The 17,697-nt window shown below is 61.4% G+C and overlaps 1 protein-coding gene across 3 annotated transcripts in view; it reads right to left on the bottom strand.

The window, feature by feature from the left end:
• VAV2 (vav guanine nucleotide exchange factor 2) overlaps positions 1-10,617 on the bottom strand; it is a 177,849-nt gene extending 167,232 nt beyond the window's left edge. For 2 of the 3 annotated variants that reach the window (XM_029202502.1, XM_029202500.1), the window contains exon 1: positions 10,370-10,617. In XM_029202502.1, coding sequence (XP_029058335.1) covers positions 10,370-10,573 — 204 coding nt within the window. In that variant the 5' untranslated portion in view covers positions 10,574-10,617. The remainder of the gene's footprint in view (positions 1-10,369) is intronic. The other variant, XM_029202501.1, reaches the window with a different exon arrangement.
• Positions 10,618-17,697: the final 7,080 nt, after the last annotated feature.

Raw genomic sequence — 17,697 nt, 5'->3', positions numbered from 1 at the left:
GATGGAAGCTGGCAATGTGTGGACGGCACATTCAGGAGAGAGGCCGGGCAGAGGCAGGGCTGGGGTGGGGGGTGAGACACGTGGAGCAGAGAAACATCCGGAACCCGAAGCCGCCCACCTGCCAGGTGACTCCGGTCCTGGCGACGGCCCCCCAGCACCCCACCCTGCCGCCCTCCACATCCCGGGAGACACCCCTCCTGCCGCAGCCGTGAAGCCCCCAGCAGCGCGGATGAACTTGGCAGGTGGCAGTGGGGCAGCATCTCAGAAAGTCCTCTGACAGCACAAGACAGACAAGTGCCCCCCACTCCGCACAGACGACAACCGGGCCTCGGTGGGGGGGGCCTCAGGGGGGACTTGGAAGTGCGCCCCATCCCTGGAAAGGCCCGGAGGCTACCGAGCCCACGGAGGGATGGGAGGCCAGGCGGCAGGCAGCCGGGGCCCCCTGCCTGCCTGGACCAGGCTCTCACCGGACACCATGTGCGCACGCTGCCTTTGAAACCAAAAGCACAAAACATAACAAACCGACAGGAGCATTTACGGCCTGAAGTTTAAGTTGGCTCAGGGGAATGAGGAGTAGGTGTGTTAAAAATAAGTGTTTTAGGGCTTCCCTGGTGGCGCGGTGGTTGAGAGTCCGCCTGCCGATGCAGGGGACACGGGCTCATGCCCCGGTCCGGGAAGATCCCACATGCCGCGGAGCGGCTGGGCCCGTGAGCCGTGGCCGCTGAGCCTGCGCGTCCGGAGCCTGTGCTCCGCAGCGGGAGAGGCCACAACAGTGAGAGGCCCGCGTACCGCAAAAAAATAAATAAATAAAAATAAGTGTTTTAATCCTTATATAAACTCTGCAGAGATGACAAACAATCCCCACAAAACTGAAATGTCGTGCGTTTCTAGCAACACTTAAGCTCCCAAAGGCAGGGAGCCTCGCTTGGGGGCCAACCCCGCTCCCCCATCCCAGCCGGCCGGCACCCACGGCACGGCCCTGCCCCCTCTGCAGCCGTACGTTGTTATTCCTGTTTACCATTTGGGTCCAGAAACCAAAACAGTCAGAGCAGCCACAGGATGCTGACCGGAGCGGCCCCGGAGAGCGTGGAGCCTCAGAGGACCAAGAACGCGGCGCGAGCAGAGGGCCAGGGGGCCCCTCCTGGCCGAGCCCGAAGCTTCCCCGGCTGAGCGGGGCAAAGGGTTCATCCCACACACGCGCGTTGCTGGCTCCTGATCCGGCATTGAAGCAGGTCTGCAGGGCCTGCCAGATCTGCGCCCCTGCCCCGACCTCTCTCCCGGGTCAAGCTCAGGGGCAGGTGCTAGGGGAGGGGCATCTACAGGGAGAAGCAGAGCCCCAGGCTTCAAAGGGCCGGGCTGCCCAGGGTGAGGGTGTGGAGGGGTGGGCAACACCCTCCGAGCACACAGCACCTCCAGATGCTGGGCTGAGAGCTTTGGGTCCCCTCTGTCTGCTCTGTCTTCAGCCAACCCCCAGGAGGTGGCTGTCAGAAACCCCCTTTCACAGCAGAGGAAACAGGGGCTGGGGCAGGGGTGGGGCACAGCACACAGCCGAGAAGTGGCGACGAGGATTTGAACCCAGGTCCGAGAGGGTACAGCGCTGCACCCGTCTCCACCCCAGGGACGAGTCGGAGGCCGCCCCACTGCCTAGCAGCACACGAGGCCAGGCGCAAGGTGGGAGACGGGTCCAGGGCGGGGCGGTGCTGCCCCCAGACAGCTCGGCCAAAATGAGCGGCCCAGGACCCCCGGGTGGTGGAGGCGCGAACGCCACGCAGCCATCGGGAACGGGACGGAGGATGTGGACGGGGCGGGAGGAGACAAGGATGCCACGCTCTGCGGCCCAGACTTGAAGCGGGAGCCACAGCTGCTCACAACCGGACGGCGCAGAGCTGGCCTGGCCCCGTGGCTGGGCCTCGGGCACACAAGGAACCCCCAGAGACCGCGGCCTCGGGCAGCCGCCCCTCACTGCGGGGCTGAACTTCACTTACAGGCCACGCGCCCTATTCCAGCTCAGAGCTGAGACAGCACCCGAGGGGAGCAGGTGCAGGAAGCAGGCTGCAGAGGGGCCCCTCCTGCCCCTCCTCGGGAGCCTGCCTGGGCTTCCTGAGCCCAGCCACCAGCCTTCTGCCCGCTGTCTTTCTCTCCATCTTAATTCTTCACGAATCCCTTATTCTGTCTCCCCTCCAGAAGGTCAGACACAGGTCAGGGGTCTCTGCCTCTTCTGCCCAAGGCCCGTAGGCAGATGGGACTTTGAGTAAATGATGGAGTGACTCTCCCCCAGCCGCCTGGGAGCAGGTGAGGGGAAGGCCGAGCCAACCAGCCCAGCCATGTCTGGACTCAGGCACTGCGTGGCCCCCCAGCCTGCTCACCCACGGAGGACCGTGCCAAGGCTGCTTTGCTGGCGAAGAGAGGAGCGAAGCGAAGGGCACTCCAGGCTCCAAGAGACCTGGGCGAATTGGCGAGAGGCCTCAGCCCCCACGCAGCTGTGCGCCCCCAGGCCAGCCTGTCACCTCTCCATTGACGGGGGGCACAGCCGCCCAACCCAGTGCCTCACAGGGTCTCCCCAGGCCCAGGGGAGGCGCCCTGGCTGGGCTGCCAGGGAACAAAGTTTGTCAGGACAGGGCATGGCCAGGCAGCAGCGATCTGCCTGGGGGGCGGAGTGGAAACCCCCACACCCCAGCTTCTGCCCCCACAGAGCCCCATCCCTGCAGCAACCACCCATCTCCAACCTTTAGTTACCTAAAGGCGTCCAGTTTTCACCACCAGCTCAAGTGCCACCTCCTCCACGAAGCCCTCCGAGGTCTCTGCCCCCAGGGATCCAAACACCCGCACCTGCTGAGGACCAGCACAGCCCCGCACGGGACAGCAAGTCCTGCCCCATCCAGCCCAGGGGCTCCTCGGAAGGAAGCGGCAGAGAGAGCGTGTGAGGCCCCTTCCGGCAGGAGTCCCCGGTCACCCCCAGAGGAAGGGGCAGCGCGGCGGTCCACCAACCCTGGGCCCCTCCACTCCTGGGCCAAGGATCCTCCATCCTTCCCCTCCCCACTCCCCCTACCTGGGGCCGAGTGGGAGGGGCTTAGGGGCTAGGGAAGGAGGGAGAGGCAAGCCCCGGGCCCCCTGGCATCCCACGAGGCTCTGCAGGAGCTGGGCCGCCAGAGGCAAGGTGAGGCCAGGTGGACGGGGGAAGGCAGCTGGCCCAAGAGGCAGGCGGCGAGCCGGGGCCGGGGTCCGGCCAGCAGGAGCAAGCTGGCCAGCCGGGCGTGGGGTGCAGGCGCAGTGCTCTGAGACTTAGCGGGCCTGGTGGGAGCCCACGCAGGTGGCCACCGTCACCCCCTTTCCAGGCAGGGAGAGCGAGGCTCAGCCAGGCCAGTGACACGTCAGCACCAGGATTCTCACGGCAGCCGAGTGGCCGAGTGTGGCCCCCTCCACCACCATTTCAGGCAGCTCATCGGGCTGAGAGCACAGCCTCAGCCACACGCGCTCCGGGGACGAGAGGAGGTCATCCCCACGGGGCTCAGCACGTTTTCTGGCACCAGGGAAGTGGTGAGGAAGCTTTGTTCCATGGATCAGATCACTTCCTGTCTGAGGAGCCCATGCCAAGGGCTCTGGATACAAATGGAGACACGATTGCCAAGCGCGGTGGGAACAGGGAGGGGGGAGCCCCGGGGACCAGGACACCTTCGCAGGCCCCGGGAAGGGCCCTGAGCAGACAAGCGGCAGCGAACCGGCCCACTGCCTGGTTTTACCCAGCCTACAGGCTAAGAAAGGTGTTTACATTTTTAAATGGCTGGGGAGAAAAAGAACAGTATTTCGTGACATGTGGAAAATATATGCAATTCACGTGTCATTCTTCACGAATACATGTTGGTGCACAGCCCCTCGCTCGTTCACAGATCAACAGCGCTGCCTCGGCACGATGAGGGCCGAGGTGCGTACCCGCGACAGGACCGTCTGGCCCACGGGGCCTGAAGTACCTACTGCCTGGCCCTCGACAGAAAACGTCTGCCCACCCCTGCTCTGGGAGGGGGTGGTGGCTGCCGGCTGGGCGCCGGGGGAGAAGCAGCTGGGTTCAAGGGGCAGTCGGGAGGGAGGTCCACCTGGCAGGGTCTCAGCGGTAGGGCTGCAGGGCGTCTTCCCAGCAGCACTGCCCTGTCCTGGGAAGATGCAGCCACAGACGTGGCCTGGACACGGGGACAGGAGTCAGGGGCTGGAGGGCACCGCCCTGCCGGGGAGGCGACATCCTCGGTCACGTGGACCTCATGGCAGCAACGGGCTGAGATGAGACACCAGGGCGGGGGGGTCACCTTGTGCCTTCTCACCCTTGTCAGGCCCTGGGCCCACGCGCAGCAGGGCCCCCATTCCCGGCACGGAGATGCCCCATCTCCAGGGCCCAGACCACAGACAGGTGAGGGCCGCCCCTCGCGACGGACTCCCCACCCAACACAGCATTCTTCGCCGTTCCACCCCGGCAGCCCACGCCAAAGCCAGGTTTCTGTCATCAGCACACGTGGCACAAACAAACCACGTTCCACCAACGCCAGCTTGCGCCCACCCATGGCCTGGGCAGGCGATGCCCGACGGCCTTCCCTGCCAACTCCAGACCCAAGCCTCGGACCCTGCCCCACACAGCCCTGCAAGTGACCCTCCAGCCAGCAGGTCAGTGCTAAAGACGAGACCCCTGGTCCACCGGCCTCTGCTCTCGCCTCCCCCATCCCAACCCCCACCCCCTGCTGCACAAACTGGGTGCCACAAACCCTGCCACCAGGAAATGGTAATATTCGGGAAATCAGCGTCTCTCAACCTTCTTGTCAGTATCACCCCCCCTAAGGAGCCTTTCCCGGCATTGTCTTAATCGCCCTCCCCGCATGAAATTTTAATACCACAGATGTACTGTATATCTGTACCGTACTGTTCTTTTCTCTGGGTACATCTGTGCTTGATGCATAAAAAGAATATGATTTCTTTACCCCCACAGATCTGATTTCTGCCCCCTTGGTCATGGATTACATAAAATGTATTATTAGAATTAACGTTACACAGTTCTTTTCAATTTTTTAATGTGACCACCAGGAATTTTAAGAGACAGATGCAGCTCACACATTTTCTACTTGACAGCACTGATACAGAAGTACAAATGTGAACACGTGCAGCACACAGACGGGGACACACGCACACACACACACGCCTGTGTTAACTCAGCGGTGCACACCGCCCAGGTCTCAGGGCTGAGACACCCCAGCACAGGTGCGCCTACACCCAGATCCTGGTTTCTACATATGCCTCTGCACTGCGGACCCGGAGCTCCTTCCACAAACGGCTGATTCCAGAGCCGGACAAAATAAAATACAAGATGAGCTCAGATATCTTGTGCCAGGAAGGAGACAGGGCTCACAAAATGATGGGAACGTGTCAAAAAGACACACGGAAGCAGCTTGAAGCAGTTGCCACTGGTCAAACCTGAGACCATCTGAGCGTCAAAATAAAGAGTGACGGTAACAAATGAGAATCCGTGGAAGAGGATAGGAAACCACAATCCACAGTGGCAGACAGAGAGAGGAAGGAAAGGAAAAGAGGAAGAGAAGAGGGAGGGAGGGAGGGAGGGAGGACTGATCCTGTCACTGTCTCAAAGCACCTTCTCAAGAATATTCGTGACTTACAAGGGGGATCCAAGGGCCTTCGCGGCGCAGCCGTCCGGCAAACAGTGCCGGCGTCAAGTGGTTACAGCCAACACCCCCAGCCAGGGGACGCTTGGAAACCACGTGCCACCTACTAGACAGGATGCCAGGAGAAGGCAACAGCGTGCTCACTCCACCCGCTCCGGGTGCAAAGCCTGAATCCAACGCAAGGAAACAGCAGATGAACCCAAAGGGAGGGACATTCTGCAAAAAAAGGGGCCTGTCACCTTCAAAGGCATCCAGGTCGGGAAAATCAAGGTGAGGCGGAGGGGCCGTCCCAGCCCCCAGGTGGACCATTTGCTGAAATGGGCATTTGTGGAGACACGCATTGAAGCTCGAGTGGATTCCAAGGCGGCACCATCCCCGCTGTTTCCCGGGTTCAGGTGGCGGCTCTGTGGCTGCAGAGGGGACCTTCTTCTGTAGGAAATGTGAGGGTGCAGGGCACCAACTTACTCTCGAGTGTCAAGATATGTTCACACTTAAAACGAAACCTGGGGCTTCCCTGGTGGCGCAGTGGTTAAGAATCCACCTGCCAGTGCAGGGGACAGGGGTTCCATCCCTGGTCCGGGAAGATCCCACATGCCGCGGAGCAACTAAGCCCGTGTGCCACAACTACTGAAGCCCGCTTGCCTGGAGCCTGTGCTCCGTAACAAAAGAAGCCACCGCATGAGCAGCCCTCGACAACTAGAGAAAGCCCGCGCACAGCCACGGAAGACTCAGAGCAGCCAATAAATAAATAAATAAATAAAATCTAAAAAAAAAAAACAAAAACAAAACGTGACTTGAAAAGAAAAGGCGTCCTAGTTTCCGCTGGAATCGGCCTCCGTGTCCCTGCTCCCCGGCAGCCCAGGTATCACACCCCTTGGCCTCAGGAACCGCGTCCCCCTGCCTGCACTTGGGAGCTCTCAGGACACTTTAAAGGCCACTTCCTCATCCACAGGCACCTCAACAACCTGCTGTGTGTCCTGCTCACCTGAAAGCATCTCGGAGCAGGGACTGGGCCCTTGCCTGGAAGCACAGGGGCTCGCAATTATTCCTCGAAGGAAGGACCGGAATGACACAGCAGCAAAGGGAGGCCCGTCTCGGCAGGACCCGGAGACCCCTTGGGAGGGCTCACACCAGCCCGGAGGGGGAGGGATTCACCGTCCTGGGTTCAGGACAGTGAGCTACGAGCGTGGCTCCGAGGGATGCTTGTTTACTAAAGCAAAGTGTGGAAAACGCAGGGTTAGAGGTACATACCCGGTACATGGTGGGGCGGGGGGCGGGGGGTCAAGGGCCAGGCTCGCAACGCTTCAGGATGGGAGAAGAGTGAAATCAGAGGAGGCTTCCTAGAGGAGGCAGCCACTAGACTAGCTCCTACAGGAAGAACCAGGACAAAAGGAGGAGTAGTCTTCCAGCATGGGCCCGGCACTCGATGGACCCTGATGGAAAAGGCTTAGGGGAGGGGGGGCGCAGGCTGGAACGTCGGCACAAGGCTGGGACGGGAAGGACTTGAAGCTGGAGGTGTGGGCGTGGGGGAGCTCTCTCTGCCGTGTCCCTGCAGACGAGCTTCCCAGCCTTGTTCTACGGAGAGGAGGCCTGCCGGGGTGGGGGGGCAAAAGGCTGGGCGGCTGGTGCCCTAAAGATTCAGACTGCAGACCAAACGCAAGGGCCGTCTGCTGGCATCAGCGACCTCAGGACCTCGTAACTGAAGCTGTTCCAGACACACGCGGGCTCATTAGGGTCAGCAGATTTGGCCGTACCGAATTACTTTAAGTAAACCCAACGTGGCTGCCAGGCATTTTGGATAAAAAAAACAGAGCACACCCGAGCAGATCCAGAAGGGCAGGACAAGGGGCAGCTTGGATCTGCCTGTGAACCCTTCCTAGCACCTGGGGCTCTATACACAGCAGATGCTCAGCAAGTGCGTGTGGCTATCACGCGCCTTTGGGGCCAATAACCCAGCTGAGATCCACGCAGCAAACGGGAGGGGCGCTCGAAGCGCAATACTTGGAAAACAGGATGTCACCTGTCACAGGAGAAGCCAGAGCGGCATTCTGGAACGAGGGGACGTCAGGCAAGGCCTCTGAGCTGGACGGGTCCACGTGAGGGCACAGAGTGACAGCAGGAAGACGGAAGGGCCCTGCCCACTTGCCAGCAAAGTGTCCAGACCCCCCAGGAAACAGGCACGCACTCCCCACCCCATCCATCCCATGGAAACAGACACACACCGCGAACACCCTGAGAAGCGGGCCAGGGGCATCCATCAGAAACTCAGCAAGACAGCAGAGGGAAGGCTTCTGAAATAAACAGTCCTGGAAGGGAGACCTAAGTCCAGGTTTTAGTTTTACCACTTACTACCTGTGTGATGTGGGGTAAGTCACTTGACCTCTCTGAGCTGTAGCTGTCTCATTCGTGAAACAGGGGTGACGTATGCCTCCCAGAATCATGACTAGCTCAGGGCAGGGCGGGCAAGAAAAGGCAGCTGTGACTTTCCTTGTGGTGCCACCACCATGGACCCGGAGGACCACGTCGTCTCCCCTCCTCCCCACACAGCAAAGAACAGCCACACAGACAGACCGCCACGTTCCTCTCCCAAACCCTGCACGGCCATACATGGTCAAGAGAATTGTTTCTTTAATCGTGAATACACAGATGGGGCCATGCGCCTTAACCCAGCCATCCCTGTGCCAGCAAGAGACACACAAAGGTGGGTGTGACCAGCCCCACCCTCCGTAAGAGGACAGGCAGGGGAGACCAGCCCTCAGACACAAGGGGCCACACCTGCCCAGATAAGATCTCTAACGTCCATCCAGCGCAGCACTAAGGATGTTCTCTACCCTCCCCTCACCGAGTCCTCACAACCTGGCTATGAGGCAGCCACTAGTGCTGTCCTCATTACATAGATTGGGAAACTGAGGCCCCCAAAGCGGTCACTACAGGGAGGTGACAGTGCCAGGTTTCAATAAGAGCACATGGCCATGAAGACACAGACACTCGCCCATCAGGGTCTCCCTACCGCCCAGCCCCCCGACAGCCCTTCACCCGGGCTGGAGCAGGGGGGCTCAAGGAAACTGTGCCGGGTCAGCGTTGCTGGCCCAAGGATGGCTCCAGGGACCCCAGGAAGCACAGGGGCTGAGCCAGGCCACCTACCACAGCCAGCGCGCCCTCTCCCCCTTCCTGGCCAAACACAGCTGGGAGGGGCAGCTCCAGGACCCAGCCAACGCCCCCAGCCACCCCCCGGCCGTGCCCTGGGCCCCAGGCTCTCTACCAGTCAGCCAGGAGCCAGCAAGCCTGGGCAGCCCCTGCAGTTCACAGCCGAAGGCAGACACTCCCGCTCAAGACCCAGCTCTGCCCTCAGCAGCTCCAACACCCTCAGTTCCCCCAGCTGCAAAATGGGGTAAGTATGTCCCAGGCCCCTGGGGGGTGAGGGCAGAGGAGAGGACTGGATCTGAGGGCACCCGGTCCCGGGGACTTGGGCTACTTAGCACTGAGAGGGCCCAGAATAGTTCTGGCTTCAGTGGGGCCTGGGGACCAGACGGCAGGCCAGGGCTCCCTCCCTGGGCCGTCCGCTTCCCGTGGAGTGGGAGGGTGGCCCCCTGCCCCCGTCCCCTCAAGACTCTTCTTGGTCAGCGGCCACCCCCATCCTCCCTGAAGGGGGGGAATGCCCCCATCTCCTTGGAAATGCGGTCACAGCCAAAGGGCAGAGGCCACGCAGTCCAGCCTGGAAAAGCAGTGACTCACTCCATCCCCCTCCCCCCAGCCCGTTTCAGCTGTCACACTGGCTTGTGAAGGCCAGAGGGTCACAGAAGAAGGGGCTGTGGGGTGAGCAGGAAGGTTGCTCCTGGGCAGTGCTGGCCAGACCTGGGGTGGCCCCTGGCCCCGCTGGGCACCCAGGGCCCCTTCAGAGGTGCTGGGGTGGGGGTCGTGGAACCCGGGGGGGGGGGGGGGGCAGGACAGCAGCCTCCACTCTGCTTAAGTCTTCGCCAAGTTCCCTCTAAGGGGCCACGAAAGGCAGCGCCCGCCGGCCAAGCAGACATTTTCCTGCCCGCCCGGCAGCCACATGCGCCTCGGCCGCGACAAAGGCCACACTGGAGGGTACAGGGAAGCATAAGGGGCTCCTGTTCCCACCAAGTCGCGCGACCCTGGGGGACTGGCGCCGCTTGCCCCCCTCAAAGGGTTCGGGAGGAGGCTGAGGCCGGCGAGGGGGCGGTGCCCCCAGCCCAGGGCTCCCGGCTCCCCGCCCCGCCGGGCCCCTCCCGCCGCGCCCCGAGCCCCTGTCTTCCAGGGCGTCCAGCCACCAGGCGCGAAGCCAGGGACCCTACACCTGACGAGGCCACCGGCTCGGCGGGATCCTGGGGTCGGCGGCGGGGCGGGGGCTGGGGCACTCGCTGCTTCCCGGGGCCCAGGCCCGGGAGAAGGGGCGTCAGTGGTGAGCGCCCCGCCGGGGTTCGAGCGCCCCTCACCCCGGGAGGCGCAGGCCCAGCAGCGGGTGCTCCCAGGCAGGGCCCGGAGGCGGCGGAGGCGCAGCCCAGGCTTGGGGCACTTTGCCAACTTCGTGCCTCCCGGGGTCGCCCCTCGGAGGAGCCGGTTCCGAGGCCCGGGGCGCGCCCCCGCTCCGCTCACCGTCCCGCCGCCTGCCGACGTCCCCGAGCCCGCCGCTCTGACCGGGGTCCCGGGACCGCAAACCAGGGCCCCTCCCGGCGCGCCCGGACCCTCACCTGGGACATCTGCGGCCGGAAGTTGACGTCCTTGAGGTCGATGGAGCCGGGGGAGAGGTTGTGCAGCAGCTGGCACAGGAGGACGCCGTCGCGCAGCGCCTGGGCCAGGTCGAAGACCACGGCCGAGGGCCACACGACCCGGTGGTTGGGCGGCAGGACCTTGCAGTCGATGAGCCAGCGGCCGCACTGCCGCCACTGCTCCATGGCGCCCGCGGCGCCCACCCGCCCGCCGCTCGCTGGGCCGGCCGGCTCAGGGCAGCGCTCCGGCCGAAGTGCAGCGGCCGCGGGGCATCCCGCCCGCCCGCGCGGGGCTCGGCGGCCGGGGCGGGGCTTCGCGCGGGCGGCCCCGGGTCTCCGCTGCGCCGCCGCGCGTCCCTCCTCTTCCTCCTCCGGCTCCTAGCGCGCCGCAGCTCCCGCCCACGTGCGGCCGTGGGGCAGCCGCCGGGCAGCGCGTCGGACCCCCGCTTCACACACGCAAGTCCCCCCGGGCCCCGGGCCGGCCTCCGCGCAGCCCGCCGCCGCAGCGCTCCGCGATCCGCCCCGCCGGGTGCCGCATTCTGCGCTCGGGGCGCTCCGCGGCCGCCGAAGCTCCTGCCCCGCCCGAGACAAAGGCCCGGCGGGTCGCCTGCTCCGCGCGTCCGGGGCCTGGGCCGCCCTCGCCGCCGCCGCCGCCGCTTTGTTCGCCCCGCCTTCGCGCTCAGCGCTCCACGCCCGGGGCTCCGACTCCGCGGCTCAGCCGCTCCAGGGCGCGGGGGGCGCGGGGGCGCGGCCACTGGCGGGGTGGGGGCGGGGCCGGCGCGCTCGCCTGGCACCGCCCCCGCCCCCCCCCCCCCGACTTCCTGCCCGGCTGCCGCTCACAAAAGTTGCAGAGGGCGGGGGTTGCGGCGCGGCCGGAGCCCGGGGTCCGCCGACTTCTACGAGGGGCACCAAGATTTTGAGGAAGCTCTGCGCCCGGGGCGCGCGACCTCGCCTGTGGAGTGATGGCCGGTCGTTGTTTCTGCGTCTCTCCTGCGTTTCAGGACGAGCTCAGGAGGTGGCCCCTGTCGCTCTGGGGGGCCTCTGCACGGTCCTTCGGGAAGGACAGACCCTGGCGGGGGCACCTACTGCGCGGAGTCGTCCCGCGCCCTCTCGGTCCACCAATTGGTCCCCACGGGAGAACTCGAGGCGGGAGGCACACGGGCCGGGGACTCGCCCAGATCCCCTTCCTATCCTGTGCGCTGGCTAGGGACCCGCAGGAAGCCCCCCGACCTCGCACAAAGGCCGGGATTCGCCTGTTTTGAAACCCAGAGGCCTGCCACTCGCAGCTGGGCAAATCCTGGCGTCCGAGATGGAAGATGTGACATAAGTTAAGTGGGAGAGAGGGAAAGAGATGCGGCCAGACCCGGCCCTGGGTAGCGCCCGCCTCCATGCTGGCTGCGGGGTCTACTGACCGAGCCTTGAACTCCTTCCTGGGCCACGCCCTCCGGGAGGGGGTGGGCAGTGTTCTCTGGCCTCCTGTGACAGTGGGAGGGCTTCTAGAACATAAAGAGCCCATCTGGCGACGAAATGACGTGGGTCCTGGCTCAGCTGTTGGGAGCCCTGGGCTCTCAGCCGGGTGACCCTGGGCAAGCCTGATCCCCCCTCTAAGACTGGCTCAGTCATGGGGTGAGCCTGGGGGTGACCAGTCTCTGAGCATCCCCACACACTTGGGTTGAACCCTGGGGCAGCACCCGGCAGCCGCCCCTATGACCCAGTTCCCCTCTTCCTTTGGCATTCCTGGGGCAGGAGCCAGAGCAGGGTGACACCCCACCTCATTGCGAGCCCAGTGAGGGTCCCCTGAGCCCTCTGTTCTGGGCAGTGGCCTCTGTAGAGAGTCAGGCTGGCCCCTTCCCAAACTGAAGAGGAAGCATGGGGACCCAGGCAAGGTTCTGGCCCACAGAGAGGAGCGGAAGAGGGGCTGGGCTCCCAGGGCACACCCCAGACTCTGGCAGGAGTAAAATCAGGCCAAGTGACTGGTGAGCTCCAAGTTCCTGTCCAGGCATCCTTCCTCCGAGGAAACGGGTGCGGCACCTTCTTGAACACGGACAGGAAGGAGCCTGCCTCAGACGGGTGAGATCGAGCCTGCCTTGCCCGAGACAAAAGGAGATGACCCCGCGGCAGCAGGCGGCTTCTTCTAGCATCACCCCGAGAAATCACAAAGTGGGGGACAGAGCCTGACTCCCGGCGCCTCCAGCCACCCCCGCCCCCAGAGCCTGCACAGGCACCTTCCCCTGGCAGGACCGCCCTCCCTCTCTGTAGAATGGGGAGCGCCCCATCCCGTCAGAATCGCTGGTGAGGACTGAACAGAAGTAATCATCCAGGTGCTTTGCACAGTGCTTGGGGCAGAATGGGGCACCCTATTCGTGTCCTCACTGTTCTTGGCCTTCTTGCCTGGGCAGGGAACCAACCTAGAGGATGAGCCCGGGCTGGGACTCAGGCAGCCAGCCACCCTCCAGCCATCAGCACCGATGATCGTCTGCTGCCCCCTGGTGGGTGCAGAGGGCATTGTCACCGCCTGGCTGCCCCTTGGCGGGACGCTGCCCAGCGGCAGGAAGATCAGGTTTGGCCTGGAGAAGAGCCAAGTCAGGAGACGCAGGCCTCACTGCTGTGTGTTAGCCAATCACAACACCTTCCTGATCCCCGGTGTCCTCCTGGGGACACTGGCCCACCTGTGTACCTCACAGGGTTTGCGGGAGGCTCCGCAGTGTGGCTGGGTGTGAGTGAATGAATGACTGCGTGAATGGAACCTGATAGGAACCCTCCTCCAAACACTTGGCGTGGGTGTCGTGAGCAGGTGCAGACTGTATCAACTCAGAGTACATATCAGGAAGAGGGGACACCGCTGCAGAACATCCTACCACCGTCCACGTCTTCTCAGACTCACAGCCGTTTGCCGGGACCGCCCACGGCACACCTCCAGGGGGCGCAATTCCCATCACATTCTATAGAGGTGGCACCCTGGAGAGGAGCCCGCAGGCCACAAGTGAACGGTACCCTCTGGGGGTTGCCTCTCAGCTTGGCCCACCTTTAGCACCACGAGTGAGAAAGGCCCACAGGAAGCACCGGGACAGCCCACAGGAGAGGCGGGAAGCTGGGCGTCCCAGTTCAGTGGAGTAGATGAAACCCTTGGGGCAAGAAGTCACATACCCCAAAGTGAGGGAGGAGGGTCACAGGCCCCCACTTACTGGGCCCCTCAGCCTCCCCCTGCGCCACCCTTGCCCCCTTCAGTCTGTCCTCGGCAGCCAGCAAGGACCCAGTGAAACCTTGGTGAGGCCCTGTCACCCTCCTGCCCAGATGGGGGGCCCTTCGTGGCTTCCCCCTCACCAGAGATAAAATCAAATCTCATCGCTTGCAGGTCCCATGTGGCGCATCCCCTCCCCGGATGACCTCGTTCCCACAGCCCTCCGGCCACGCCCAGCGGTGCCCCCACCTCAGGGCCTTTTGCACCTGCCACCCCTCTGCCTGGGATTCTTGCCCAGATGGCCACATGGCTCACACCCTCGCTTCCTCTGCTGACCCTCTCCCGCTATGAGGCTCATTCTTCTCTGCAGTTTCCGCCACGGTGTCTGTTGCTCGGTCGCATCCCTCTAGATTGTCAAGCTCTGTGGCAGCAGGGGACCATTTCTGTCCTGTCCCCAGTTCACTCCCAGCACTGCAAACTGGGCTCAGCCCCAGTAGGTAGTCAAAAAAGAGTCGTTAAATGAAACACCAAATAAGGGCCTCCCTGGCAGTCCAGTGGTTAGGACTCCGAGCTCTCACTGTGGGGGCACGGGTTCAATCCCTGGTCCAGGAACTAAGATCCCGCGAGCTGCGTGGCGCCGCCAAAAGAAAAAAAATTGAAATGCCGAATAAATAAACCAACAGGTCAGCAAAGCACTGCAGCTACGACTTTAAAATCCAGCTATCTTCTTTCGTAGAAGTCACAGAAATGGGTAAAACTGATACAAAGGTTTAAAAAATAGGCTATGTAATCTGTTGATTTGTAGCATATCTCACCATTGTTATGTGAATCTGTAACATTACACCCTGTGAGATTTGCACTGACTTAGCGTATTATTCTAACTATTCATGACTAATAGCCACTCCCATTTCTTAAGTGCTGCGTGGCTCGCCTGAGGGCTTTGTATGTGTCACCTGGCCTCCGTTAAGCCTCACGGTGAGAGTAAGAGTCATTGCCCTGGGTGGTTAAACACAGAAACCGAGCACGCTGGGAACTGCCCAGCATCACCCAGCAAGGTGCAAAGGAGCCTCCCCGGCACCTGCTCACGCACCCAAATCTTGCTGTTGCAAAGGGTTTCCATGCCTGGAACCGAAAGCTGTCGGTCGACATGCTGGTTTGGAGACCAAGGAGACGGGAAAATGCTGTGGTGTCTAAAACACAGAGATCCTGACTCAGCACGGAGATCCTGAATGCAACAGCCTTAAAAGGCCAGCACGCACACACCCACTGCAGAAATGGGTGCAAGCGCAGCCAGCAGCAGCAGAGCTGGCCGGGAAGGGGCTGCTGGGGACGCAGCCTGTGTCTGAGCTGAAGGAGGACAGGGTGTGGAAGTGCTGCCACCGGCCTCGAGCTCCTGGAAGCCTGGTGGCTGCAGGGTCCCGGCGGGCCCCAAAGGAGGCCTTTGGAGGGAGGTCGGCCGACAGGCTGCGGCCGCTTCGTGGGAGCCGCCCCACTTCCGCCTCGCAAGGTATGACCGTCCAGCTCCAGGCCATGCGTGTTGTTATTCTGTTGTTAGCGGATGGTCATGGAGCTTGAGGTTAGGCGTTGGGCAGAGGCAGGGCTGGAGCCCTCGTCTGAACCCTCAGTCTGTCTCCTGCAGTGCCTCCTGCTGGGGACTTTGCTTCTTCTGCCTGAAGCTTTCTCTGCCCATCCAAACATCCCAGACCGCTCCTTTCCAGACAGGCCTCCTCTGACAACCAGGTTTCCCCCAGAATGCCAAGGGCTGCTGCGAGGTCTCAGTGCTTCTTCGCAACAGGGCCCTTATTTCATAGCCAGGGACTCAGGGACGTGCTGGGAGCTTCTCCTGCAAAGGCCCTCCCCAGAAGCTGCAGTCCACCCATCCCTCCCACATCTCTCTGTCCATCCCTCCTTTATCCTTCCACCCATCCCTCCATCCCTCCACCCATCCAGCCCACCCATCCCTCCTGCATCCTCCCCCCAGAACGCATTTACTAAGCACAGGCCTTGTTCTTGGGGCAGGGGAAGTGAAAGTTTTGACTCTTCCCAACATGACTGGGTGAAGGACTTATTCTCACGTCCAAACCACGTGAACACACACATTTTGCAAATTCCATTTGTAGCTACATCATGCAAATTCAGCTGTCACAATTTCCTGGGAAACCATAGGTGTAGAAAAAGACCTCTGGCCCGCCATGGAGTCAGATTACACCCCACTGAATTGCTGGGTGTGGGCTTTTTACGTTTTGTTTGAAAAGGCAAAATACAGACTTTTCACTGCTTGTGCTTCGACTTTCAAAATTAAGTCAAATGCCATGGTCCATGGATTGTACCCCTGACTGTGACCTCTGACATCTCACCTCCAGTGGGGCTTGTCGCACTTCCTACCCCTCGTGCCGGGCAGCTTCCTCGGAGCCCTGTTCGGGGCTTGGGTCTCTTCGAGAGGCGCCTGTGAGGTCAGGGTGCAGGGTTATTTAAGGCTCTAAGGAGGGGGGAGGGTCTCCAAGACTTAATTCATTTGTAGGCGTGAGGCTGAGAAGCCGGTATTTGGGGCAGATCCCAGATTTCTGCAGGAGCCCCATCACTGTGACCCCAGCAGGCCACCTCAGCGAAGGACAGAGGGGGGAGTCCAGTCTGGCCAAGGGAAGCCCCAAGCCCCATGCGGCTGGTGGTGCATTACGGGACCCGAGGGGTGGCCCGGGTGCCGCTGCCGTTGAATGTGGTCCTGGGCCGGCTCAGCCTTGACATTGGCTGCCAGGAGCTCGGGCTGTCATTGAAAGGAGGAAGCACACCGTGGTATTCAGAACACAGAGCCATGGAGAGCCCTGGTCAGGGCAGGTCTGCCCCTGCCCTTCCTGGTGTTCAATACTGCCCTTGGCCTGGGCAGGAGGGAGCCCTCCTGGGGCAGTAAGTCAGCACAGTCAAGGCAGTGTGACCCTGCTAGACCCTGCTTCTGCACCCCAGCACGAGTGCTCTGAATCCTAGAATGTGCCCATCACCCCCAAAAGACACCCCATGCCCCATAGCTGCCATTCCAACACCCTGCCCATGCCAGACCTAGCAACCGCCAATCCACTTTCAGTGTCCATGGCTTTTCCTGTCCTGGACATTTCATATCAATGGAATCGTGTAATGCATGGCCTTCTTTCACTCAGCATAATCCCAAGGTTCACTCGTGTCTATCAGGAAGTACTATATTCCTTTTTATGGCTGAGTGATAGCTCCTTGTAGGTGGAATCCATTTTAATAATTCATTCTGTTTGAATCCACTATATCTGAAACATTATCATTTCAACATGTAACCAACCTGAAAACGTATTAATGATACATTTTGCAGTTTACTTTTCATGCTAAAGTCTTCAAAATCCAGTGCGTACGTTACACCCCCAGCGCATTTCAGCAGGAGCATTAAATTGTCATCAGAAACGTTTGATCTGCATTTAAAGTTCAGAAAATGTATCATTGACAAAATACATTCATGTACCCAAGTCGTTTCAAATATACTTGAAAGTTTGCCAAAAACTGAATTGAGTATCCGATTTTACGTTAATTAAAATTAAATGCAATTAAAAGTTCGGCTCCTCTGTCAGGCGAACCGCATTCAAGACTTCAGAAGCCACATGTGGCTCGTGGCTGCAGTCACGCTGGGCAGCGTGGGGTCTGTCTGAAGCCTGGCCCCGCTCCCCCAGGTGTGACATTGCAGAAAGCACACGTCCTCTGTCTTCTCACCTGTGAATTCATGAGACCTGCCTCCCCATGGCGGGGGTTCCCTGGGATCGTGGATGGAAAGGATTTAGCACTGGGGCTGGCATTCACTGCATCGATGAAAGCAAAGACGTTACGATGGAGGTTTTTCTCCTCCATCACGTCAGGATCAGGCAAGTTTTGCCTACTCCAGGAAACTGTAACAAAAGCAGCCTCCTCCAGCGTGCATGCTGGGAGCCGAGGACAGCAGCTGTGCATCACACTTCCCCAAGGCTTGGAGGTGTCCTTCTAGTCTCTCTCCCCCACCTGACCCCCGCAGACACCCCACCCCTTGCAGGAGCGACCCTTCTAACCCACAAAGCTGGTCACACTGCCTTCTGCTCAACGCTCACCCACTGTCCACACAGTGGACACTCAAACACCCACG

This window comes from Monodon monoceros, unplaced genomic scaffold, assembly GCF_005190385.1.
Source record: "Monodon monoceros isolate NGI ecotype Baffin Bay Population unplaced genomic scaffold, NGI_Narwhal_1 Super_Scaffold_5, whole genome shotgun sequence".
In the NCBI taxonomy this organism is placed as follows: Eukaryota; Metazoa; Chordata; class Mammalia; order Artiodactyla; family Monodontidae; genus Monodon; species Monodon monoceros.
This window is presented reverse-complemented; position numbering and strand designations above follow the sequence as displayed.